At 41.5% G+C, this 27,136-nt stretch overlaps 2 protein-coding genes across 3 annotated transcripts in view; one reads left to right on the top strand and one right to left on the bottom strand.

Moving 5' to 3' along the window:
• The first annotated feature begins 822 nt into the window (after window positions 1–822).
• On the top strand, window positions 823–11,965 carry LOC106946986 (uncharacterized). The gene is made up of 15 exons (XM_015031723.1): window positions 823–974; window positions 1,278–1,386; window positions 1,560–1,604; window positions 2,578–2,742; window positions 2,833–2,933; window positions 3,808–3,932; window positions 4,535–4,655; window positions 4,754–4,892; window positions 4,983–5,087; window positions 5,178–5,267; window positions 6,371–6,516; window positions 7,207–7,299; window positions 7,404–8,085; window positions 9,437–9,543; window positions 10,050–11,965. The coding sequence occupies exons 3-15, from the start codon at window positions 1,563–1,565 to the stop codon at window positions 10,147–10,149; spliced, it is 2,016 nt and encodes a 671-aa protein (XP_014887209.1). The 5' UTR covers window positions 823–974; window positions 1,278–1,386; window positions 1,560–1,562; the 3' UTR covers window positions 10,150–11,965.
• The window catches only part of sos2 (son of sevenless homolog 2 (Drosophila)), a 44,576-nt gene continuing 29,022 nt past the window's right edge, over window positions 11,583–27,136 (bottom strand). The window contains exons 8-23 of one of the 2 annotated variants that reach the window (XM_015031722.1): window positions 24,568–24,666; window positions 22,811–22,938; window positions 22,019–22,674; window positions 21,828–21,909; window positions 20,867–20,986; window positions 20,065–20,177; window positions 19,107–19,329; window positions 18,911–19,030; window positions 18,674–18,836; window positions 17,488–17,605; window positions 17,205–17,377; window positions 17,000–17,116; window positions 15,314–15,575; window positions 15,150–15,182; window positions 14,974–15,074; window positions 11,583–13,606 (exon numbers count right to left, since the gene is read on the bottom strand). In XM_015031722.1, the coding sequence (XP_014887208.1) occupies window positions 13,109–13,606; window positions 14,974–15,074; window positions 15,150–15,182; window positions 15,314–15,575; window positions 17,000–17,116; window positions 17,205–17,377; window positions 17,488–17,605; window positions 18,674–18,836; window positions 18,911–19,030; window positions 19,107–19,329; window positions 20,065–20,177; window positions 20,867–20,986; window positions 21,828–21,909; window positions 22,019–22,674; window positions 22,811–22,938; window positions 24,568–24,666 (3,006 nt within the window). In that variant the 3' untranslated portion in view covers window positions 11,583–13,108. Of the gene's footprint in view, window positions 13,610–14,973; window positions 15,075–15,149; window positions 15,183–15,313; window positions 15,576–16,999; window positions 17,117–17,204; window positions 17,378–17,487; window positions 17,606–18,673; window positions 18,837–18,910; window positions 19,031–19,106; window positions 19,330–20,064; window positions 20,178–20,866; window positions 20,987–21,827; window positions 21,910–22,018; window positions 22,675–22,810; window positions 22,939–24,567; window positions 24,667–27,136 lie in introns of both variants that reach the window. The other variant, XM_015031721.1, reaches the window with a different exon arrangement.

Below are 27,136 nucleotides of genomic sequence, written 5' to 3'. Positions count from 1 at the left end.
GTGGGATTGTTGCGAATATTTTTACTTGAAAAGCTCTCTGCGTCCACAATGTACAAGTTTTCATATTTGCCGTTCACAACTATAGAATTATGTTTTGTCACATTTTATATCACTCATAAGAAATATGAACTCCTTGCAAAAGTATTTACATCCCTTTAGTTAATGTGACAAAAAGTCAGCAGGGTTCCAGCCTCTGGCTGTGACGTGAAGGGAAAATCATGAGTGTACTTGTATTGAGCCTCTTTACTCTGGTACCCCCCTTGTCAAATGTAGCTAAATTTCAGAAAGTCGGCTATATGTAAAATAAAAATCTTAATATAAATATAGATTTTTTTTTTTGTGAAGTCTCAGAGGTTTGTTAATCAGAAAACAAACTAAGGCTCCACATCATCCCAAACACACCACTCTGACCTTGAAACATGGTGGTGGCAGCATTATGCTGAGGGATGCTTCTCTTCAGCAAGGGCAGGGAAACCAGTTGATGAGATTGTCATTGAATTTTGGAGGAAACAATTGAAAATGCAGCCAAGGTTCACCTTGTAGCAGGGTGACCCCAAAAACACGGCCAGAGATGCAATAGATCAAATTAAATTCATTTAATGGAGTGGCCCAGTCAAAGTCCAGACCTATTTTCAATAATAACCCTCCATTCTTTTACTTCCACCTCACAAATATTCTCTATTTTGTGTTTTCCTACATGTAAACTCCAGGTCGGAACGGCTGCAGATCTTTGATCTAGTCGATCCTCATAGAACAATCATAGAAAACAACAGACGACCTCCAGCCCTCTGATTTGCAGCGTGCTTCGCATCCTTCCTCTGAGGCAGCTACAAGCTCTGCCTCCTCACAGGAGGAGACCTGCTGTGGACACGGAGCGGCACCAAGAGCAGCACACGACACACAACGCCTAAAGACTCCAGGAGCGAGTGCACATTTTTCAAACTGGATGGAGAAGGAGAAGAACGTGAAGCCAGGCGAGTGTTTTCCAACTCCCTCTGCAACACAAGTTATTTTCATTTGAAGTTTTAGTTGAGAATAGCTGGACGGTTGTGTGTCATTTACATTATAACGAGGATTTTTCAAAGTTTTGAGTGACGTTACAGCCCATATGATTACTAACATATGGGATTGGATCAGTTAAAACATCACCTGCTTTCTGCTGGGTTTTACTTTAACGCCTGTTTAAACGACAAAGTGTTTGGCTTTTTTTTTTTTTTTTTTTATTTGAATTTAATTCGACGTGTTTCTCCGGGTTCTGCCTGCCCTTCTGTTTGCAGATTTCTAAGGAGGGATCTTGGCTCCTGCACCATCTCCCCCTGCGGCTCTTTTGGCTCGCTCAGCACTTCCTTAGCAGAGGGTCTGCTGGCAGGAGCAACATCTGAACAGGTAACACAAACACAAGAACACGAGGAGCAAAGAGACAATAAATCCACCTTTTTGAAGTGGAAGTGGCTTTAGGCAGGCTTTCATCCCTGAAGCCGTCAGACGGGCGGCTCAGTTTGTGTTCGTCAGTCGCTGCGTGTTTGCGAACAGGCTTGTTTGTGTCTCTCTCTGCAAAGGTCATGAAGCCCCAAGAGGCAGAGCTCGTCTCTGAAATCTCAAAGGTAAATTTCCCGTCGTCAGCCGAGCTCGGTGTGTTTAAAGAGACGGTACACGGTGAATCCTTCCATCGTTGTATTTGTCTAGTGGCAGCAAATGCAGCCTCTCCAGTGAGCAAGATCGTTTGATTGTAGCTTCATTTTATAAGTGAACGCCACAAAGTTCAACGTGTTTTATTGAAGAGGCAAATAACTGGTTGATAATTGTTAAGGGGAAGGAAATGAAATGTTTCAATATTTTTCTCTAAAAATAAGACATAAGACAATAAGACAGTTCCTGTCTTTGGAAGCACATCTCAACCCAATTCACACATCTGGACTGTAATTCTTAGTCAAATTTAGTTTGAACTTTGACTAGGTCATTCAGACCTCAGTGTACTTTAATCTAAGACATTTCATTGTGGTTCTGTCCGTTTGTTCCTGGTCTAGTTCAGTGGCTCTTTTGGACATTAGCTTTGACCCAGTTCATGTCTTTAAACACGATGCAATATTTCCACAAAGAATGACACTAAAAAGTTTTACATCTGTTTTTCCTTGTCATTATGATGGAATCGTCATTTATTTAAATATGCATCCATTTTATGTTTATCTTGATTTTAAATCCTCAATATAAAAATGAAACACTGGTTCTTAAAAAATATTAGAAGAAATCTAAAGAAGATAGTTATCTAAAAAAAAATTGACTTTTTTGTCACGTTACTTAAAAAAAAAATCATCATGTCTCAACATGGAGACGCTGTTTATATTGATACGGTAGTTTTTATTTTTGTTGCTTTTTTTTACTTTGGTGTGATGTAAAATAAAAACCATGCATCATTTTCTTTTCATTCCCATTTCATTAACTACTTTACATTGTGTTTTATTTTTTTTTTCCACATTAAAATCTTATAAAACACATTGAAAGTTCATGGTTGTAACAGGAACCGTTTCAGAAAAGATCAAGCCACTGTAGCGTCATGTTCACCGTGTGCCTCCGTAGCTACAGTTCATGGTCACAGAACTGAAGACGGGCTTCACCAGCGCCCTGCTGGAGCTCGGTCGGATCCAGCATGGAGACTCGCACCTGAGGGAGGAGCTGGAGGAGAACAGGAGGAGCTGTCAGAAAAAAGCTTTCCGCTTGGAGGCGCTGGTCGAGTCGCTGAGGGTGAGGCGGGACGTAGCCGTCCGTCCAGTGCACGGCAACAGGGATCAATGTTTGACTGTGACTGGGCTTTTTTTTTTTTTCCTCCCACAGGAGGAACTTGGAGTACTGAGGAGTCAAATTGTGCAGCTGTACAGCAACAGGCCCGGACCCGAGCTGGACGGAAAGAGCCTCACGTCCAAACCAAGAGAAAGGTACAACGGATAAGAAACCAGGAATGTTCACTCTGGCTTAGAAGGGCAGAAATCCAGACAGGCATTTTGAGCAGGATTCTGATTTTTAAGGTTGTTCTTTATGTCATACAGAGGGTCTGTCACGATAACAGACTTTGCTGGGCGATAAATTGTTCCAGACGTTATCGCGATAAACGATGATATTGTTGTCGTGAGACGATTTTTAATTAATAATAATAAAAAAAAAAATAATAAAAATAATAATAATAATAATAATAAAATACATTTTCAAATATCACTAAACTTTAAATTCTAATTAACATTTAGCACTGGAGCTGGAAGACATTTTAAGTCTCCAAAATAAATAAACAAAACAACAGAAACAATAAATAAAATTAATTACAAAGTCTTGGTAAACAAAATTATCCTCCAAAAAGACTTTTGTATCGTTTTTGGCAGAAAGAGAAAAACAATAAATCACGCCAAGGGAAGTTACTGAGTTTGTTTTAATTTATCATGTGATTAATTGGTATATCGATTATTGTGACAGGCCTAATTTTCATATATCTGTCATATATTATGCATTATATAATGCATTACATTATTATAAGTATTATATGTGCACACACATATGCAATGTGTGTCCTTAAGACTATTACTACTAATTGCTATTTATTGTGTTAATTTATTTATTTACTTATTCTTGATTTTTTTCTTGTGTGCTATCCTTACCTTATCTTATCTTCTAAGGCCATAGAGGAGGATTTTTAATTTTTAAATGTTTTCAGATTGGATAAATGCAGCAGGCAGCAAAACGTGTGGTATTTTTAATCACTGAAAAAATACGTCAGACCAGCTGAGAATCTCTCTCCATCTGTCTCCTGTCTGTTTCCAGCGATCCAGCAGAGCCAGCCGGTGTTTGTGAGTGTTGTGCTCCTCCACCGGCCTGCCTGTCCAGAGGGAAACTGCTCCTTCACTGCTTCCTCCAGGGTCTGAAGGCCGGGCTGAGCGAAGGAACAGGTCAGCCCCGAGGTTCTGAAATGTTCTGCTCCATTAAAACAATTTTTTTGGGGGGAAGGGCGCATTTAAAAGCTTTCTAAATGGGATTCAACCAGAGCCGGAATACAATTTGGATTCAGCCCTGAGCAGGATTTTATTTGGGGTCCTACTGCACCAAACTTCTAAAAAAAAACAAAAAGAAAACACAAATAAAAAAATAGAGACTTCATGCCTTTTCATTAGCTTGTTTTCCTCATACAATTACTGTAAATTAGACTACAAAGGTTTTTCTGGGTAAAGTTACAATCAATTTGTTAGTTGTTTTTTTTTTTTTTTTATTTTGAGTTATTATTCAGCTTTTTTCTTAATCCTTCAAATTGAGGCCCTTAAAAGATAAACTACAAATATTTATTTTCAAGTTGTAGTTCATGTGTGAGAAACCAAGCAGCGCCCTCTGCTGGCCAAACAGCCTCTTTGCAGCCATTCCTGGCCTCCGTGTTTCACATAAGGCCTTTGCTCTGTGTGCAGACTGGACGCTCAGCTTCCAAAGTGAATAATGATCTGAACAATGAATAATGAAAATGAAATATTCCAACACCAGACTTCCACTTCTTGCTGCGCAGATGCTCGACACCAGGTGGCCATGCAGCTCCTGCACTCTGAGTGGGAATACGTGTCGACCCTGAACCAGCTGTACGACAAGTACAAAACACCGCCAGCTCACCAGACCACCGGAGAGCCGTAGTGAGTCCCGCCTCGGGTTAAAACGGTGTTAAAACCGGAGAGAAAGTTTCCGCTTTGCTCTGTGTGACTGAGGTTTTCCCCTCTGTCGTGTGGCCCAGTCAGACGTATGTGAGGTTCGTGGAGCAGCTCCTGCAGCGACATGTGCTCTTCAGGAACACCCTGCAGGAGAGGTTATCCGCCGAACACTGGAAGTCTCTGGTCGGCGACATCCTGGTGCAGCTCATCGGCCAAAACGACGTGAGATCTTCCCTCTTCCCCCTTTTTTTTTTTAAGTCACTTCCAGACATTTCCGGCTGCAGGCTGCTGACTTTGACTTTGGTTGTCCAGACAGCTTTTTCAGATATGTATCTCGGATACACGACGACGTTGGCGTCGTTCCTCTCACTCGAGTTCAACCGGCTCAATCAGCAAGGGAAAAGCCTCCAAACACAGGCAGGTGACGTGTGACAATGTGCTGACCTCACACCAGGCACAACTGGGAGGACATGGTCACCAATGGCAACTTTCTGCTGGTTCCCACAGAGCGGCCAGATGGAGAGAGAGGAGATAAAACTGCTCTCTGTGCTGTTGGCTCCTGTTGCTAGGATTCACAGCTACCTGAGTCACATTCAGGTGAGTTATTGTAGATCTCCTGTAGTGGTCTGTATTACAACGAATTTGGAAAAAGCCTCTGACTGGAGGTACTCTGCTTTTCTATGAAAATATTACAATGCAAATTCAGAGACGCGTGGCATGCAGTTCTGTTCAGCCCTCACGAGTCAATACTTTGTGGAACTGCTGAAGAAGAAGAGTATCCCCCACACCATGACCCTGCCACCACCGTGTTTTACTTTTGGGAGGGGCGAGTTTGGATTGATGTGCAATTTTAATTTAGCTAGCGTTTTGAAAACAGGCTACGAGGTTCAGTTCTGGTCTGATATGAGGAGAGCCGTCCGCTGTGTCGTCTGTAAAGTGACTTCATCTGACTTTCTTTAAAAAGTGCGTTTCTTAGTGGTAAGACTAGTACAAGATATTTGTGCATCCTTAGAGAGTCTTAAAAAGCCTTAAAGTGACGCATCTAAGTATTAAGGCCTTAAAAATGTCAAATTCATTTTAAAAACCCGAGTTAGCCTTAAATACGCTAAGCACAAGTCTGAAATTTAGCCGTGGCAGGACTATTTAATCTTTTATGTAGTTTTGTTTTTTTGTGGCAGTAATTTGCGGCTTGTGCAGACATCTTCAGTGTCTTGATGCGGCGGCAACTAGCTGCTACAAAACTCTGCTAGCTAGTTAGCAGGCTTTTTTGCATCTCTCATAGGTAAGTGTATTATCACTTGGTTGGACAATATTTGTTTTTGCCACTGCCTCACTTTTGTTCCCAGCCAACGTGAGTTAAGGATCTCTCAATTGTTCCCTATATTTATAGTTCTTTTGGTCTTAAATTTCCTTCAGGCTGACCTTAAAAAAGTCTTAAAAAGTCTTAAATTTGGCTCGCTGAAATCAACAGACCCCCTGTAATATCTACAGATTCTATTGATGAAGTTCACTGGGTTTCATAAAACAAACAAAAGAGTAAAGTCAAAGTCAATCCCAGAATTCAGAATACACGAGTTTGTGGTTGCAGTATGAACACGGGAAGGGATTTTTGCAAGCTAACGTACTTACAACGATGCGTAAAATGTCAACTATTTTACAACTGACTTAACTTACAATACTTCCTTACGTTCCTGTTGAAGAACCTGCTGCAGTGGACCGGTAAGGAGCATCCTGACTGCAGCCTGTTGCTGGGGTCTGAGAGAGCTCTGAGGAGCGTTTTGTCCCGCTGCCACGTGATCTTGGAGGAGGACGTTCGATGGGAGGAAGATGAGGAAGCTGGGCAAAGGTGAGGGAGTACAACAGGACAGAAGATATTCAGTGTTTTGAAAAGTTTATATGGTCTTTATTTGGGGCTTTACTGATGTTTTTGGGCCACTTTGACTACGGTGGAATGATGATGCACCATACAACAAAACTTGGTGCTCGAGTCTGAATTTAGTGTGGAGTTATTTTGAATCCTTTGACTTTTAACTTCCAGAGACCAACTAGCTGAGTGGTGATGTTAAACTGTCTCCACTGTGGACAGGAACACGTCCAGTCCATGACTGACTGGAGCTTTGGTGATTCCAGGATTGATCTTGAGCCTCTTGACCGATTCCCTTTCATATTAAGTTGGGTCAGATGGTTGAAACGGGGAGCTACAGCTGGACATTGAGTCCAAATGCACTTTAAAACTGGATTTGGAGATGGCGAGTCAAACTTCTCCAGTGGCTTCGACCTCATTTCATTTGTAACAGTATGAATTACGAATCAAGGCTGGGTTCATGGCAGGAATCCAACCAATTTGAGGTCATTCTACCAATTCTGCCTGGATGAATTCTGCATGTTTAATCAAACAATATTCATTCTGTAAGTTTGACAATGTGTGAATTGGAGAAAGTCATGTTTTTTGTTTATTAGATTTCATTTTTGAACTTAAGTATTTAAATGTTAGCCATAATTTGTTGCTGAGAGATTCATCCCCTGACGTGAACAGCGCCCCCTGTGATGCTGCAGTCGCTGCGTCCTCCGGAAGCTGCTGCACCAGGAGCCAGCAGATAAGAGAGGAGTCCAGCTCTGCTGCTCAGAGGTGTGTAGACCTCGGCGTTTCTTGCAGTGGCTTTGACATTTTTAACGATTCAAATCGGCGTCCAAAAGCGGGATTTCCCTGCTGAAAGTTCTTTTTTGTCTCAGAGATGTCCAGCTGGCTGCTCCTCTCACCAATGGGGTGGATGGCGGTCACTCCATGCGCCTGGAGTGCTGGTCCTGCAGCCCGGTGAGGAGGAAGAGCTTCCTGAGAGACCGGGCCGCCCTGAGGCAGCCCGTCTGCCACTGCGGTCATGCGTGCTGCTCTCTGCTCGCTCCGGACGTCGTGGGATGGGGAGAAAACAGCGACTCGGGTCAGGGCACCTTCAGCCAGCCCACTGTGAAATCCGCCAACGACCCGGAGACGACGCACGCAAACAGCGAGACGGACGACACCTCCGCCTTTGACTATTCCTCCGTCACCTCCTGCAGCCCGGATGGCACCCTGCGCAGGGAGGTGGTGGACACCAACAGTGGGGAGGACGAGGACGACGAGGACGAGGAGGACAGCCAGGTGCCCGTGCTGCTGAAGCCCTCATTCAGCCAGCAGCAGCAGGAGCAACCGGCGCCGGCGGGGGAAACCAGAGGCAGAACTGTGTGTGTGAGGTGGCAGATTCCCAGGTTCACCCCTCACCCTCCTCTCAGGAGCCCTGCAGGGCTGCATGCGGACGGACCGACGCCTTGCCTCATCAGCTCCTTTGGGAAGAGACTGGTCAGCCTGAGGAAAGGGTCGCCTCCTCCACATCTGAAAAGTGCCTTCAGGCCCATCTGGGACGATCCATCCAAGCAGGTACTTCAACGTTTTGCTTGTTTGGATCCAACGTCTGCCTTGCTAAAGGACTTTTAGCTGCAGAATGTTTTAATTTTCATATCTTGTCGCTGATCCTCAATTAGAGTCCTGGACTTGGTCAGTCTAAGATACGAGTATGCTTTGATCAAAGTCATTCCACTTTTTGGCTCCGTTTTGTGCATCTATCACATAAAATCCCAAGAAGCAACACTGTCACTTATGGTCACAATGTGACAAATTTCAGAAAATTCTGGATATATTAATACTTTTGCACTTTATCTATGAAAATCCCCACTGCTGGGAATAAAAAGCCATTGGAGTGGATTATTACTGTGCTTTAGACATCAAACTTGATCTTCAAATCCACATTTTAGATGTTTCCCTGCTTCTACACATGTAATGAAATTGAATGGGCTCCAAAAGGACTTCTGCTGAACTTTATGCCAAGCTGATTGAATCGTGTCACTCAGGTGTGTTGGAGCAGGTGCATTTCAAAACCATGATGGACGGTGAGTCCCGAGGACTTTAACATCCTGTGATGGGAAAACCATGCATGTTAGCTTATTTGGTATTTCTAACTTGGACTTAGGTATGGGTGTGTGTGTGTGTGTGTGTGTATGTGTGTGTGTGTGTGTGTGAACCAGGTTCTTATGTCCTATTTCTGCCAACAATGTGGGGATATTTTCTCGGTCTCCATGAGGGAAAAGACTGTTTTTGATTTAGAGGTTAGGTTTGGAGCTAAGGCGTGAATTGACTTTTGGTGAGAGTGAGGCATGTGATGGTTAGACTGTAGAAACTGAATGGAAGTCAATGTAAAGCCCCTACAAAATACAAAAACATGACTGTTTGTGTGTCTTTGTGTAATGTGTGGCCTTGTTTTTGATACGGTGTAAGGACCATTTTCCTAACAAATACTAGTTAGTGAGGAGCGACTGCTGTTAAAATGCTGTTTTTGGGTTAGTTGTTAGGTTTAGGGCCAAAGTTTGAATTGAGAGGAAGTTAGGTTTAGCATAAGGGTCCAAATAAATTACAAATGAACAGAAGTCAATGCAATATTCGTGAAAATAGGATGACAAATGTGCGTGGCATGTCACACACCCCTAAACCCAATCCCCAACGCTCCGCGATGCAAGAAGAAATGGCGATTGTGTTGAGTTTGGCTCCCCCGTGTGGCCAAAAGATATAACCGCAAAACAAAATCAGATTAGTTTTCAAAAATCGATGAATTTATAAAACAATAACTTAACGCTTATTCTTGTGTTCTAGTTCAGATAAAGCACATTGACATAATGAACCCTGTATCTGACGTCCTTCCTCTGTTCCTTTAAATGTGAACGACCGTCTGGATCAGGCCGATTCCGCTCCAGAGAAGGACAGCAGACCTGCTGGGTTCGTTCCAGTTCCAGCTCCAGTCAGGAACAACTTCCAGGCTTTCGCTCCCAGCAGGGAAAACCTGAGGTAACCCCAGTGATAAATGATGCACTGGCTTCACATGGAAGATGAACTACTGTGATTTTATAGGAAAAAAAAATTACAGATTGTATTTGAACTTTTATTTCATAACACAAAGGTGTGTACACATGTTTTAATGTCAATTCTCTCAAACAAGTAAGAAATACAAATAATTTATGCTAATATATTCATGTTAAAATAAATTGTAGATTAACATGTCGCTTCTGGGATCATTCTGGATGGATAGTTTTTCTATTTGTCCAGTTAAAATGGTCAGCTTTTATTAAAAAAATAAAATAAATATTCTCTGTTAGTTTCCTGGATCTGACCATATTTTTAAACACTTCACACATCATACGTGTAGATGAGGTCACAACGATCATTTGGTTTTATGTGATATTGTTTGTTGCATCATTCCGTGTAGGAAGAGAAACATTTCAAATGCGACATTTTCGGTTCTGAGTGAAAATAAACCAACCTGAACTTGGTGCTTTGTGTCTTTTTGTCCTCAGACCTGCGCCTGCTCAGCAGCGAGGGACCTACGGACCAGCCGTGGACGGGGGAGGACTGTGGGACAGTGAGGACAGCGAGGGACCTTGCAGCACAGTTTGACTTTTTGCAAAAAAAAAAAAAAAGGCAAAACATCTAGATGCTCTTCATTTCAATAAATTCATTTGAGATGTTTTGTGTGAGCAACAAAATTGCTGGTCTGCCTCTGTGATCTCCAGCTCGAAGGGATTTAATGAAGTCAAATATTTGCTAAATTTGACTTCATTTTTCTTCCAGCCGTGATGGTGACGACTGGAGGATGGATGAAAACAAATACAAAGGAGACCTGGAGGGAAATCTGCCAGGACTCGATGACGGGTCTTTCCTTCCCGTTTCTCTGCACCACTTTGCTTTGGCCTACAACAGGAAGCAAGAAAACCTGAGAAAATGTCAACTTTATAGTTCCAGTACATAAAAGAAACAAATGAGAAATAAGTGGTTCAGTACAAAATAAGACTGGGTGATTTATTAATCTCATCAAGATCATTAATACAAAGCAGTTAAAAGGCCACATACCATCAAACAAACTGATTGCTGGATCAAGCTGTTACAGTGCCATCAACAGAGAACTTAATAGTTATTTTGAGGGGTGGGTGGATGTGAGAGGGGCGGTTTGAAACAACAACAACAAAAGAGACCTTGGTAAGATCAACCCCATCAATACTGACACGGGAGCCTCTGAGACGGGGAAAACGAAGACGAAACGACAAAGAGTTCTCACATGAAACCAGAATGAAAATCCTCCCAAACACCGCGTCGCAGGACTAGTTTGAAAAAACTCCATCCTCCTCCTACCTGAACTCAAAGTGAATGAGCAAAAATCTATATACATATATATATATATATATATGTAGTTTTTTTTAGAAAGAGTTGTTCGTGGCGATTAGACGCCGACCGAGCGTTCGGGTGAGATGGAAAATGTTGGAGAAATAAAGAAAAGGAAAAAACTGAGGTGGTAGACTTGTGTCTTTCCTGGCCTGATCTGTGTTGCCCAGGGTCACTGCATTTACAAACATTCCTGTGACAACTGTGGCTCTTAAACAGTACAGCCTAAAGTGCACAAAGTGTGTTCCCCCCAAAAAAACCAAACAAAACAAAACAAAAAAAAAACACACACACACAAAGAAAACCAAAACTAAATAAAAAACACCCCCCAATTCTTTACTATGCGCCAAAACTTGTGACTTGAATATATTCCATTGCAACTTTAATACTACTCCAACCTCTGTTTGATGAGCGTAAGCATTAAAAAGTCTTTGAAAGGGAGATAAAAAGGCAATTAGTAGGATGTACAAAGTGAAGCACGCGTCGTCTGTGTGTGTAAGTGCTTGGTGTATTAAGCTGGATCATTTCCATTGCTTTGGAGCACCAGAGGGGGAAATTAATGGCTTTTCCTGGGAAATAATCGCATTGGCTGAACTGGAGATTGTCTGCAAATTAGCAACAGTGACCTGTTTTTTTTTATTTTTTTTATTTTTTTAATTTTTTAAATTTCATTTTTAGCCCACTGTAGCAGCGTTGGATTCTTAAGAAAAAGACTGGAAAAAAAAAGGGGTAGTTGATGGTACGTTAAGACGGAGGGAGGAGGGAAAGGATTTTCACTTTATACAAATGACTCAGTTAGTGTATACATGTTATATATACACACAGCATGAACAAACGTACAATTTTTTTTTATAGTGTATAGCTTTTGTTCTAAACATTACATAGGCAACTTTTCTTTTTTTCTTTTTTTTTCCTTTTTTAAGCATTTTAGACACCGTCTGCTGTATTTCCGGAAAATAGAAAACGAACTAAAAAGGCACATCCGAGCGCGAGGCGTGGATCGTTTCAGTCTGTCCGAACCGAAACCAAATGTTTCAAAGCCAGAAAAAAAAAAAGAGGAAGAAGTTGGGTTAAAAAGTTCCTTTTTTTTAATTATTTTTCATGGGTTTCAGGCATCGGGAGCAGCCGCTGGGGGGAGAAAGAGAGAGAGAGAAAGTGGGGAGGAGCAGGAGGAGGGTGAAAGGCTGAGCCATCCTCCTCCTAAAGCTTTGGTGGGGGAAATGCTTCCAGTGCAAAAAGTCTCAACACAAATAAAGAAGCTGGAGTCGAGGGCAGGAGGAGCACAGTGTCGGACAGCGGCGTGACGTCCGGGTGGAGGAGGCGGGCGGTCGGTTAAGATGTCGGCGTCGTAGAGTGAGGTCCGTCCAACCTGAACCTGCTGACTTTGCCCAACGCTTTGTGCAAACGGAGTGTTCTTGGCTCAGCTGTCGTGTCTGTCTGGGCCAATAGGACTGGGGTCAGAGGTCACCGCTGTTGGATTTTTCTTTTTAGAAAGAAAGAAAGAAAAAAAAAAGAAAGGCAACATTTTTCTTTTGTGGCTGCGGAGAGGTTTTTAGGCAAATAACCTCCAAAACAAATAAAACAAAACAAAGACAGTTTGATACTTTACAGTCACAGTGTACAGCTTGAGATACAAAGTGAGGGAGGGGAGCGGCGGGGGGAGGGAGGGATTCAGCTCTTTGTAGTGTTTCGTTTAGTGTTTAGAATCGCTTTAAAAACAAAAAGAAAATCCCTTTTCCCCCTGCATAAAATAAGACTTTGGCAACTGTCTTCAGTTAGTAGGACAGAAACAAAAGAAGAAAGACAAAAGCGAAGCGGATCAGCTGAAGGGCTTCGGACGATCTCTGAGCTGCAGAGGGAAAGCCGACTGACGTCAATGCCCAAAAGGAAACGGAGAAAGAAGCGCGATTGAGGCTACGGAGTCTGAGGAGCCTTGGGGGTAAAGACGCCCCCCCACCAGGAGCTGGCCATCCCTGCGCCTCGCAGACGCAGACGCTCCTGGGCTGTTTGCTAGCTGGCACAGCGGTGTGAGTTTCGTCGTTGGCACAGAGGGTTTGCAGAGGAGGCGGAGCTACTGATCCCCTGAGCGGACGAGGCAGGTGTGGTGGGATTGTTGCGGAGCGGCTCCTGTTCTTTTTCAGATCAGCGGCTCTTGAGTTTTTTTTTTTTTTTGGTGGCTTACGGGGGCAGAGTCGCCTCACTGGCTGCTGTCGGTGTTCTCCACCAATGGGAGGCTCTGCAGCGGCGGCGGCTGCAGAGCCTCCCGTTTATACGTCTTTGGCGGGAGCTTGGGGAGCTGTGGGACGGGGTTGTGGCGCGGGGGAACGGGCGGGGCGGCGGTGGGGAGCGGGCAGAGGCTGTTCTGGCTGGCGCTGAGGGGGCAACCCCGCCGGGGGACACGTGGCGATGGCGTGCTGGGCGGTGTGTTGGGCGAGCTGGGCGAGCTGTTCAGGTCCCAGTTGTAGCGGGCCACGCCCGGGCCGGGCGACGGCTGCGGGTAGTTGATGAAGATCTCCGGAGGCCGCAGGGGAACCGGCGGGGGCGTGTCGGGGAGCGGGTCCCGGGGCGGTGGGGGCGGCGGGCTGGGCAGGGGTCCGTCGTAGTGGGGGCCGTTGTAGAGCGGAGAGCGGTGCTGGTTCCTCGGCAGGGGGGGGAGCCGCGGAGGGATGGCTGGGGGGCTGTCGCACATGGAGCTCTGCTGAGACACACACACACCAAACAATGTGTCATTTAATGATATTTATCGCCCCCCTTTCGTGATACCACAAAATAAAATCAGGTGCTTCTATTTTCCAGATCAGGGTTTTAACAGCTTTGAGTTTTTTTTTTAATTATAGTTTAGTTTTATTTTGTTGTGACTTTTTGTTCGTTTTATTCAGTTTATTTATTTATTAGATTTTTTTGGCTCTAGTTTCCTTTATTCAATAGTTAATTGACAGGAAAGTTGGTAATGAGAGGAGGAGGAAGACATGCAGCAAAGGTCACCAAGGCTGGGAATCGAACCTGTGACAGCCGCGTCTCCATATGTGGGTTGTGCTTCTTAACCCCTGCGCCACCACAGCACAACCCAGTCTTATTTATTTTTGAATAAAGTATTTTTTAGTTTTAGTTAGTGTTTAGAGTGTGTTTGCTTTATAGTAGCAGATTTTTTTAGGTGCAGAATTCAAAAAGGTCAAAGTATTGTGATTATGTTCACACTGATTGGACAATGAATTCTTAACAGAGGAAACTATTTTCTAAAGATGTATTTGATTATTGTTGATCAGCTGAATTTGAAAATCTAATAAATAGATTCATAAAATCAGAGAAGGAACAGCATCATGAAGACCAGGAGCGATCGCACTTCCACTAACTTGCTGATAGTGCAGCCAAGTTTTAGTTTAGTGCTTTAGAGCTGTTGCTAAATTTGACAATGTTTGGCACACTTTGTTTCCCCTAAATTAATTTTTCCGGGTAAGTTCTAAAGAGCTAATTCACTTTCAGCTGAGTGAACCTTGAAATGTTTCGAGACGTTTTGGTTTTCGACTGTCGGGAATTAGTCAAGTAACGATTATATCCATGCTTTTATTTTGAAGTGGGCAAAGGCCACTGTTGATGCACAACTTCCCTTTCCTCATATTTTAGTAGAATCTGAGCAGCAGGCTACTGAAAAACACACGACAGTTTAAGGTTGTTTATTTGCTAAAACCTTTAAAAGCATCGATCATTTCCTCTCAGTATTTTTTGTCTCAATCCATCACATGATATTCATGTACCGAACAATTAAATTTACTGTTTATGTGAAAAATGTGTATTTTTCACATAAATCTGAATTAAGAAACTATGTACTTTTTTTTAAACAACCTCCTCATCCGTCACATTCCTCTGATATGTCGAATGTAAATCTGTCCGAATGCGTCGACATTTCTCTTCTTCAAAGATGAAAAACAGGTTCTCTCGTTTTTTTCTAGTGGAATTTTGTAAATTTCAACGGCGTTTTAAAGTTTCCCCGTTTTCTCACCTCCTCTCCTGCACTCTACCAACAGTCAATTGTCACGTTTTCGTTTTGTCGCCATTTCTTACTTTCGCTTCGGACACGGTGTCTTTCCTTCGAGGAGGTAGAGGAGGCGGCTTCGGCTCCTCTACCAGCTGGTGGAGGCTGCCACAGGAGACGGACTGTAACTCTGCAAACGACCAAACAGACAATAATTAAAGAAATGAAGGAGAAAAACTATGAGAACTAAAAACTGATCACTCACTTGAAGGGTTCAGAGGACAGGGGAACATAGAGCCTGAAAGGTTCAAACACAAAGAGGCTGGTTAAGAAACAAACATAAAAAAAAAGTACAAATACTTTTAAGTGATAGAAATCTATGTAGATGTTTTCCCCACAAACATTTTTCTTTTTAGAAATGGAACTCACTGCCGTAGGAGCTGTTGAGGTCGTGGTCAAAGACCGGGCCGAGATCAGAGGAGGCCGACGGCGGCGGGGTAGGCGTGTTGGGAGAGGTGGGCACCGAGGCCGAGGACGGGGGGTCCTGGTCGTTCTCAGCGATGCTGCGGAAGGTGATCTTGTGCTGCAGGTCCCGCTCCAGGGCCACCGGGTGGCCCTTCAGGGTGCCAGAGGTAGACGTTCGCACGGGCCGGAGCCCGGGGGACTTCAGGGAGTACGTGGTCTTCCTGGGCTGCAGACGGAGAGGAAGGGGAGGAGAATCATAAGGTGAAGGACAAAACATAAAAACGCACTCTGGCAGGAGGCTTTAGATAATTTAGAAAGGGTTACGGCGTGGTTTTAAATTCAGAAAGTTTGGATCGGGGTTTGTCTACCGCCTTCCGATTCAGCACAGATTAAAGACGCACCAATTTGATATTAATATCTATAACGTGCTCGATCTACTCAGTCTAATTCTACGCTTTGTGCTCCGAGCGACGTCATGCTTTATTATTCGTTTTACATTATATTTAAAATTCCTGACAACACTTTCTGAACCATTTGGAAGAAGATTTTTGTTCCAGTTAGTTTTTACGTGTCTGAACCAAGCAGTCGACCTGTCGTTTCAGTTTCTTTATCGTTTATTTTACGTCGGCTGTTTTACTCCTAATTGCACTGACTGAACAAATTAAAGATGTTTTTTTCATGTTAGACCAAACTTGTGAAGCTTTAGCAAGCTAAGTGTGCAAATAAATGTGTAATTTACATCTGCATGCAAAAAAAAAAAAAAAAGAAAGAAAAAAAAAAAAGAGCCATTTTTAAATGGACCCAGATCTGTTTTTCTGCATGGGACCAGTCTGATACTAAACCTTAGATATCTGTGAAAAAAGTGGATGGGTCCCGAATGTATAGAAATCTGATCAAATCTTAAAGAAACCATCTTCAATAACTCTTACATGTAATTTCCCTTTTGAATCAATAAAGTATTGTTGATATCTAAAATATCTTTGAATCTAAAATCAGACACACAGTTAAACCTAAAATAATTATTAATGGCAGATGTTGGATATAGTATTACTTCGACTGGATGTAATAAAAATATTTTGAACTGGCCTAGTCAAAGTCCTGACTTGAATCAGACAAACAATCTGAGGAAGGTGCTAAAACATTAGGGTGGTGGCCAAGAGGCCTTCCCACCTAAAACAATGTAATAAGATTTTTTTTTACATTAATTACTGAGAACATTATGAATAATTTTCAACATGTCATTTTTTAACTAAGATATAGGTGAGAAATGTTTTTGTTTTTTTGTTTTTTCAGAAACCACCAATCAGGAGCAGCTTCCTGTTAACTACTCATAACTCAAATACTCAACTTACAGAACCACAAACAGAATCATTTCAATCCTTTAAACTGACTCCAACAACGGAGAAAATCTTATTTTAAGATTTGATGGAGTTTTTATTTTAAAATGGAAAAAAAAAAAAAAGCCAGAATTTTAATTTGTGTGAAACTAAAACTGCATTCCTTTAAACACACTAAAAACATTAGAAAGGCATGAACATTGAGAGTTACACACCACCAATGTGACCATAGTTTCTAAATCAGGTGACAGAATCATCCCTGTGAGACATTACAGAGCAAAAAGCTTCACGTTTTCACAGCAGAGTCACTTACGAATCGCGGAGGCTGCCTGGCGTTCCGCGGCTCAATTTCCAGAGACTTTTTGAACAGGTAGTCTGAAAACTCCTTCTCACTCATGTTCTCCATCGGATTCAGGTTCTCAAAGTACTTCTGCGCAACACAGGAGGCGCAGACGTTCAGATACGAGAAATATAAAGAAAAAAAAAAAACCACATTCAAAGACAGCGGGAGTCCTCACCCTGATGTCCTGCTCCACCTTCAGGCAGTAGGGCTGGTTCTGGTACTGCTGGATCTCTCCAGTTATTTCGGCCACTTTCCGTCGCTTGCTGAAGTTGATCAGGTCTTTGCCGTGACGTCGCAGGAAGTCGGGGTTGCCTTCCTCCGTCTTCAGGATGTTGGTTAAATAGATGCCTGAGGAAGAAGACAAGTTGGTTAGCGGAGAGTGAAAAGGTCAAACTTTTAACATTAGAATAAATTAGGAAATGAGAGGGTGACTGATAGTTACTCTGTGCAGGACTTACCAAAGAAAGGCACACAGGGCGGGTTTATCGACTTTAGTTTAGCCAAGTACTTCTTAAAATGATCCTGGCTCAGTTCCACCGCTTCCTCCAAGATTTTCTTTTTCCTTTCTGGTATTGCCTGTAAAGGACAAAAACATAGGAATCAGGTGGGAATCACAAGTCACATTAACTTAAAAAGTCACAAAAAAATAATTTTTTTCTTTAAATTGCTCGGTTTTATGTGAATGTTTTCTGGAGGAGAGGCCCAACATGAGACCAAGAAAACAGAAAAAAGCAAAATACGACTTTTATCGGTTACATTTCCAAAAGTTTTAATGAAGTGGTTCAGATCAAAGCATATTCAGAGTGTGAATGGCCCAGTCAAAGTTACGATTCATATTGAACTGAGAATCTAAGGCAAAACTTAAAGCCATGTTTGATTTCCTTCCACCTCACAGATATTCTGCAACTAGATCATAAAACCCCCAAAATACTTTGACGTATGTGATTTAATGCAACATAACATTAGGTGAATACTAAGCTAAATGTTTTCTCTGATCAAAATCAGATTAGTTTTTGCCTTTAAAGCTAAAATTACCTTTTAGAGGTCAAGTAATTTTATTTATATAGCACCTTTTCAGCCACAAGGCTTTACATGAATTAGAAGGAAATGCAAACAAAACGATAAACCAAAGGAAAGAGCAAAAAGAGAAAAAAACAAAAGTAGGCATAAAACTAAATGTTGGTTCTCCAGGTTTGATTCTGTGAAGTGGATGAAGCTAAATGTTGATCTAAAGTATATGAACTAAATGTTCTTGTTCTGGGTTGCTAAGCAGAATAAGAATAGATAATCTGGAGTGAAGTATATAAACTAGATGAAGTATTTCCAACACTGCAGCTCACAATTAGGCCTGTCACGATAAATTTTTCTGGGCGATAAATCGTCCCAGTAAGTATCGCGATAGACGATGATATTGTTAATTTTCTAGTGACATATTGATAAAGGCACGATGATGCAAGTTCTCCTTTAGCTAAACTTTATTTTTGTAAAGAAAACTTACCCTAGAAGTATTAGACTTTTCAAATTTCCAAAATAAAATGCAACCAGAAACAAACGCACAACCAGATGGAAATCATAAAGCTCATTTTAATTTATCCTGCGATTAATTAACTGCAATCTGATGCGACGGGAATCTGATGGACTCACCTCGAAGGTGTGGTCCAGCCTGTAGACCGGGACAGAGTTGATGGCGCTGACCACCTCCAGCACGCCGTTGAAGTTATTGAGCTCCTGGAAAACCTGCAGGATCTCGATGACCCGCGACAACACGGCGACCCGTTCCTCGTGGTTCATCATCTCGACGATACACCTGCAGCACAAATATTTATTCAAGAACCCCGAAACAAACAAGTGACGTGGGGAAAGAAAAGAAACGGGGCTCACTTCTCAAACCACAGCGTGAGGTTGGTGGTGTGGCGGATCATGCGGAGCAAGTTTGGAGAGTTCTTCTCTCGGTCCTCTTTGGTCCAGACGCTGCCCACCAGCTCTGACGGCCGGACGGCTCTGCGCACCAAGTGTCCTCATTACTACACAAAGCCTCCTTCTCTCAACCTGTACCTCCGTTTGTCTCGTTGTTTACCTGTAGAGCTCAGACTCGATCAGAGTGAGCTGGCGGGCGATCTCTATGGGGTGAAGGGTCATGAGTTCAAAGTTCTCAATCTGGCCGGCTTTGCAGATGTGCCACTCGAAGGGAGGAGGCGAGCTCTCGAAGGTGATGTTGTGACTGACGCCGTTCGACTGGATTTGAAGCTTCCGCCTGATCACCTTATTTATGGACTCCACCCACTTTCTCATAGACTTGCCTAAAAAAAACAAAAAACAACTTTACAGGTTCTAGTGAAGACTTTAAGTACGGAAGAGGATTAGGGCCACTAATTCTCAGAAATCTAATAATGTTAATTTACGCAAAAATCCAAATAAATCTCCAAATGCATGTCAATTATGTTGATGGATCATAAAAATACACATGACTATTTCTATTTTCTTACTTTGGGATTTGTAAATTTGCACTGAAAGCTTGTTCCAAATTTATTTTTGATAGATTTGTCTTAAAAACAATTTAAACAATTCTGATTCTGAGGGGGAAAAAAAGGTAATTTTTCTTTTCTTTGTTAGTGGCCCCTCATTCTCTTCTGCATTAATGTGTTTGGCATAAACATGTTAAATATTTTGTTAAATTCAGGGGATTGGTGTAAAAATTGGGACATGGAGGTCATGAACTTTGACTGGAATGTAGAAAAAAAGCTAAGTGACAATTAGCTCCGATGTAAAATCCTCTCCAACGAAAGCAAGTTTCACCTCAAACCCCATTAGGTTTTTCACTCCACATCACTTTTCCATTGTTTAATTACACAGACTGTATTTCTGACACACACAAAAACTCTGGATGCTGCTGCAAAATGAAAGCGTCAAGACTTTGAGGATTGTCACTTTGTGATCGTGATTTTTATTTTTTTTTTTTACTGGGGGTGAAACTAACTCATGCTTTTGCAGAAAGCCTTTGCTTTTTGTTTGTATATACATGTTAAATGACTGACCTCGGAGTTGCAGTTTTTTGGTGATGTATTCCTCCAGCTGAACTCTCAGGTCTGGATTGTTCTCAAAGTCATAGAAATGATGTTCGACCCACTGGCGGAAAACGTTGAGGACCCTGTGAAGAGTCACACATTCATTAAACATTAAACTCCTGCTGTAGTTTCATTGTCTTGGGGATTAAATCGTTTGGAGCAGCTGCCCGTCATTCGTTCTGTGATACTAAGAAGCTTTCAGGTTTCAATGCTGCTAAGTAGATTAACGTAAACTCTGCTAAACCTTTTAAGCATATAAACTCAACTTTATTAGCAAAGTAATTTTGTGACTCGCTGAGAATATCTGGGTTCTTGAACTGAAAGAGTAAGGAAGCTAAAGACCAGAATAAGACAGAGACAGTCTCCGCTGTTGCTCTGTGAAGAGCCAGAAAACGTCTGGGTGTGTTGGAATAAAAACGTCCACATTACTTCAACTGAGGCGACAAAAAAAAGAGAAACTAAACTAACTATAGCACCCAAAATTTGGGATCTTAATCTGCAGCAACTGACTCATAAAATTGTCCAGCTGAATGAACATTTTCGCTTCACGTTACATTTTTATGAAAACATTTTTCTGTGCCACACAAATTAAACATAATGGCGTCTTAAACTGATCAAATCTTCAGAGGAGAGTTTATTCAGGGAGCCGTTCAAATCCGTGTGAACGTTTATTTTTCTTTTCCAAATTGATTTTTATCACTTGAATAAATGGCATTTAGCACTTTCCACATTCCTGGAGAAACGCCGAACCAAACGAGAACGACGGCGGTACCTGAGCTGGACCGGCTGGACATACTCCCTTCGGAACCGCTGGAGTTCGGCCGTCGTTGGCGGGTCGCCGTTCCAGATAGCCACTTCGTCGTCGCCGTTCCCTGACTCGGGGATATTGATCCTGAGAAAATATTGTGATATTTAGGACAGGAAGCAGTAAAACTGTAACACCTGGACTGCAGAGATTATAACCACAAACTTCAATGTAGATCCGACGAAAAACAGGAACATGTCTGGAGCCAAAATCGGTTACATTTCATAGGACTGATTACAGCTAGGGCTGAAACGATTAATTGGATTAATCGTGTTGAATCAATTATTGAAATAATCATTGACCGAAGCACAGACTCAATCAAAAAAGGTAATTGCTGAAAAAAACAACAAACTCAGAGCTGTCATTAAGCCAAAACTGAAGAAAATATATTTACATTTTGCATTGAAGATGAGAAAACTTATTTGTCTTTAAATATGTTTTACCCAGAACTCTTCAAGTGGCCTAGTTTTGATTTCACCAGGTTCAAATTATGTAAAAAAAAACTAACTATGAAGCTATTGAATCATTAATCAGTTGATCAAAAACTCGTCACGTTACTAGAACTGATGTTAAGTCGAGCAGAAACGGCTGAACCTTTCACATGTTGTTAAATGAAAAATCTTCAGAATGTGTCAGTCGTCTTATCCAATTAATCACTTAATCATCAGAATAATTGATGGAATAATCAAATACTAAAATAATTGTTAGCTGGACATCTAATCACAACCCAATAAAATTCATTAAAGGTTGTAATGTCAACATTTTCAAGAGGTATGAATACTTTAGGAATGTACTTCAGTAAAACTAAATATGGGAAAATGGTGCTGTAAAGAGACCGCGGCAGTAGAAAGTGTGTGTGTGTGTGTGTGTGTGTGCGTGTGTGTGTGTGTGCATGTGTTTACTGTATTTTTGCCATAGTAAACTGTACCTGTCTATAAGAAGGGTGAGCAGCTCCTGTGGTTTGCAGAATGATCGGTAGGTGGTGAGAAAGGTGCGCACAAAGTTGGGATCTAAAACAAATCAAAGAAATCCAGTAGAAATATTATATAATATTATGCAATACAATAGAAACAACACAATAGATTTTGTTTGTTTGCTGAATGGCCTGCAGCAGCTTACCAGCATACATGTGGTAGGTGAGCCTCTCTATGAGCTTGACCACGGTGCCGGCCTTGATGATGGGGATGCCAGTCTTGCTCTGCACTCGGTCCTCGAACACGATGTTCTCCTCCGAGTCCTGCACGGCGAACTGGTAGACCTCCGGCGAGGGCAGCCTGAGCGGACGCTGCTGCTCCTCCGTCTGCAGGATGGAGTCCAACATGCGGTCTAACGTGGAGCGGTACTGAAGCGCCATCAGCGCCGCCATCCAGTTCGCCTTCTCCTCCGCTGTCCGTGCGCAGAAAACCGCAGAGTTTTCGTCTTTGAAAATGAGTTCGAACGCATGCTGCAGCTCCTGGGAGTCCTCGCGGTCCACAATGCGGATCTTCCGCAGCACAAACTTCTCTTTGAGGCGGTACTCCGCGCCGCTGCCGGACCCCGGCAGCCGCGAGCTCTGATTGGCCTTGCAGCTGATCATGAGGCCGTCGAACAGGAAGTTGTGTCTCTCGTGCTTGGCGCCGGCTCGTATGAGCGTCCCCTCGGTGATGAACTCGTTGCAGCACTGGCCGATGTCTTTCCCCTCCCAGCCGTCGATGCTCTTCTGGATCTCGATCATTCGCTTGATGGCCAGCTGCTTGCCGCGTACCTGCCGGCTGTAGCGGCGGTAAATGGCCTCGCTGGGGGAAAAGACAAAAATATACCAACGAATCAAAAGAGACAATCTGGTAGCATGACGCTTTGGTGTAAATACGTGCAATAAATGAACTCGGCCAATGAGAGGCAAGCGTTTCCATCCTGTGGGCAGGAACGTACACAGGTTTACGACGAGGCTGGTGCTTGACGTAGATGCGCTCCACACTGGACTGCAGGTTAAGCAAGGCAGTAATCGCCTGTTTCAGACATTCTCTGTCGTCTTGTTCTTTGCTACGTTCCTGGAGTTGCTGTAAAAGAGACGGAAAGAGAAACGCATTACTATAACTCACGATAACAATCGAAATATACCGGCAGATGTTTGGCATGAGAAACGATGCTGCAGAAGAACAATGGCTCTGCAACTCTAATAATCTCTAACACAATAAATGAGTTTACATTTCAGCGCAAGAGTACAGAATGTGAGGCGTTTGATGCCAACAGGAAAAGTGTTTCAGTCTTACTGCTCACCAAGAGGCTCCGACTTTAAAAACACGACTTACCGGGTCCGTCCTCACGCTCGTGTTTTCAACAACAGTAAGACGGTGAGAGTCTTAAGCTACAGCCAAAATATTAGTGGGAAAAGCCAACTTTGAGGTGCAGAGAGAGAGTTATTCTCTTTCAAGAAAATGAGATTTGATTGCATCCTATTCATTCATTTAAGGATTGTAAAACGAAGACGACAAAATTTTATTGGCCTTGTTTCTAGTGTTTATAGCACAGGTGTCAAACTCAAGGCCCGGGAGCCAAATCTGGCCCGCCGTAGCTTTTTATGTGGCCCTCTGGACTCCAAATTACAACAATAAGTCCTTCTAGTTTTTCACAAATTTGAAAAAAAAAAATCAACAAATTTCCACATTTTTTTCCTGATTTTACTGCAAATTTTCTCAAAATTGGTCAAAAACATTGAATCGGCAACTGAGACGGCGAGTGACAAAGAGTCACATTTAACATCATACATTAGCACAAATATTGTAAAAAAATATATTTAAAACATTTCTTAATATTCTCCACAAAATCTGTAATTTTGATTGCAAAAAAAAAAAAAAAATCAATCACAAAACCCTGGCGGAAAAGCTATCGATTGATATTTAACATTTTTATTGGCTTTATCAAGAGATTCTGGTACAACCGGCCCTTTAATAACATTCAACTGAAATGAGACAAAATTAACTTACAATTACAGTAAAAATTAGGAGGTCATTATAAGTCGATAATTCCTTAATATTGATTAAACCGTATTGATTATTTTCTTTATAACTAGTACTTTTCTCATTAACTTTAAGGAATTATTGACTTAAACCAAGCTCATATCATACAAAGTTTCTTGTATGTTGGTTTGGTCTTACTAGACCAAAAACAATTAGCAACATTTTGTGTTTTTGCCGTGTATTTCTGTGGCCTTACAGAGAAAACTCATGACTGACCAAAACAAAAGTGGACAAAGTCCCCCCCCCCCTCCCAAATTATCTGGGTTATTAATCAACACTTTAATTACAAAAGGAAAATCAGAAACCGTTTACAACGAAAGGATTTCACATTTTACAGTGTAATCAATATTAGATAAATTATGTCTAAATAAAAAGAGAAGAGCCGTCTTTGAATAATATTTAATTAATACAGTTAAGATGACAAAATATATTTTTTATACTGTATTTTAATTTTAACTGATTTTGTTAAGGATCAGACTTGCAGATTTTTGTCTGTTTTTAACAGATTTGAACATCAAGTGTTTTCTAAAGTATTAAAATCACATTTTTCCCTTTTTTTATTACTGTTAAAAGCTGACCACTATATATTAGAATAACTCTGAACGCAGCATGCAAAAACCAAAAAATTTTTTTAAAAGGGAACAATAAAGTGTTATAATGAGCGCATACCTGCAGTAGCTCAAAGTAGTGCAGACAGTGGTACACTGGAACCTTCATCAGCTGGGGAAGGACATACTGAACGCACTCCTTAAAACCTCCCGTATTAGACTGCAGACAGAAAAGAGAGTAGTTAGAAATGTTGGAAATAAACAGGCATGGTAGTATTTTGAACTTCTGCACAAAAAAACGGCTTAATTATCAACCAAAATAAAATCCAAACAGTGACCAAAAGTAGCTTTTATTACTCTGTCACTTTTGTTTTCTAAATGAATTCAGTCTGGTGTGTTTCCACATGACTGCAGGGGGTCAAGGAGAGAAGTGAAAGCTAAATAACTTTTTTTTTTTTAACTTGAGGATAAAATGAAAACATACAAAACACACACAGGCCATGTAAATGTTTCAGTGTGAGACTGCCAGAGAGGAGGACGAGCGAGCCGGCACAATGACTGTCTGGGTGGGGCCAAAGTATCCACTTTAATCTTTGATCCCCTGATAAATGACTCAGAATCAATATCCCTGTACTTAGACTCCACAGCGGCAGCTACAGCGTCTGGCTGGGGAGGAAGAGCCCGGCTCATGGAAAACAAAGGCTTCAGCTGCCCGATGCGCCTTGACGGACCGCGGGAAAACGGCGAGCGGAGAAGGAACGAAACCGCGCATTTTTACTGCGCAACCTGCAGGGAAGTACTGACAACGGCCTGCATGTTTCCAAGAATACGGTTTTATTACGGTCAAATGTGAAATGACATCACATCCTCCTGATTGGGCAGAAAAGGGCCGAGGCTTTCCACATGTTCATTTTACAAGTTTTTATTTTTTAGCCGCTACAAATGATCAAGCATTTTCTAAAGTGGTGCTATGTGACTGCATTTAATAAAACTCGTTATCTACTAAAGGAATTCCTTTGTTTGTTTGCATTTCAAAAAATAAAAAAAATAAAAATTAAAAAAAAAAAAATATATATATATATATTTATACATAAATATATATATATATATATATATATATATATATATATATATGAATAAAATAATCAGAATGTGCCATATTTAAAAAGTTGATTAATCGTCAGAATGATCAATATAATAGTTAAATTAATTATTAGCTGCAGCCCAAGTTTCTGTCTTTATTTGGTTTTCTTTTAGACTACCTTGCATATGTTTTCAAACCCACAAACATTTTCACATTTAAACTCCAAGCAACCACAAACTTGAGTCTCTAACAGATTTTATGGAACCGGTTTGAACACACAGACACAGAATTACAAAGCGGAAAGGAAATAACCAGCTCAAACTTTCAGTCTCATCGTTGGGGAGGAACTGGTATGGAAATCTGGGCCAATATCGGTGTCAGATATTAATATTGCTCTACGGACGTTGCACATATTTCTACACATTTCAACAACATGAAAAACAACCACAGCGCTGACTCTGCTTCAGCTAAACCCCCTGCAACCCTGCATCACTGTCACATGACCAAACAAAAACCACATGGCCGCCTCCTGCCCTGTCCTGAAACACAGGAAACACAAGATGACGGAAATAAACACCAGTCCTATAAGTTGTTACTTATCAGACTGATAAATTCATCGACATATCAATTTTTATCATTCATATTTATCATATTCTTTCTGAAACTCCTGAGTAAAGGTCAGATTTGTGGACAGAACAGCAAATAGTTGTCTGTGGATGATCACAGATCCTCCAGAGTTACTGACGGCCGTCTCAACTGCTCGGTTTAACTACATGTAACATTCGTTTTAAAAACACACAGTAGTTCTGCACTGATTTGTGTTCCTCGCATCACACTGAAGGTCGTCAGACTCAAGAAAGAAAATGTGGAAAAAGTTGCTTGAAAAGCAAAACATAAGGACAGAGATATTTTAATACTCCTTTCTCTTTGTGTTGATTGTCGTCACACCTGAGCATGCAGGCTGGAATAATAAAATGTGATGTTGGTGAATGTCACAGGATCCTACTTTCCTTCATGCATCGTCCAGCTTCCACTATTCTAGGATGCATCTTCACACACACACGTTTTAAATTAAAGCATTTTTATGAGTGCTATACATTGGCCTCTCACAATAATCAATAAATCAATTAATCACATGATAAATTAAAACAAACTCAATAACTTCCCTTGGCGTGATTTATCGTTTTTCTCTTTCTGCCATAAACGAGATGACAAAAGACTTTTTGAGAATAATTTTGTTTTCTGAGACTTCATAATTCATTTTATTTGTCGTTTCTGTTGTTTTGTTTATTTGTTTTGGAGGTTTAAAACGTCTTCCAGTCCCATTGCTAAAAGTTAATTAGAATTTAACGTTTACTGATGTTTCAGAATGCGTTTCTGCATAATTATTATTATGCCATCATCATTATGTTACTTAAAAATGGTGTCAAAGAAACAATGTTATCGTTTATCGCGATAACTTCTGGAACAATTTATCGCCCAGCAAAATTTGTTATTGCGACAGACCTATCTACACATCAAGTCAAGCTTAAAAAAGAGCATCTATAATTGTAAACGTACCTCAGATATAATCAAAAAACAGAAAGCTACATAAAACTCTGAACAC

This window comes from Poecilia latipinna, unplaced genomic scaffold (assembly GCF_001443285.1).
Source record: "Poecilia latipinna isolate Pla-1442-1.1 unplaced genomic scaffold, P_latipinna-1.0 Scaffold215, whole genome shotgun sequence".
Taxonomy (NCBI): Eukaryota; Metazoa; Chordata; class Actinopteri; order Cyprinodontiformes; family Poeciliidae; genus Poecilia; species Poecilia latipinna.
This window is presented reverse-complemented; position numbering and strand designations above follow the sequence as displayed.

Coding starts and splice junctions, on each gene's coding strand:
- LOC106946986 (XM_015031723.1), top strand. CDS start 1,563: ATGAAGCCCCAAGAGGCAGAGCTCGTCTCTGAAATCTCAAAG. Junction 2,743..2,832: donor CGCTGGTCGAGTCGCTGAGG/GTGAGGCGGGAC, acceptor TTCCTCCCACAG/GAGGAACTTGGAGTACTGAG. Junction 2,934..3,807: donor ACGTCCAAACCAAGAGAAAG/GTACAACGGATA, acceptor GTCTGTTTCCAG/CGATCCAGCAGAGCCAGCCG.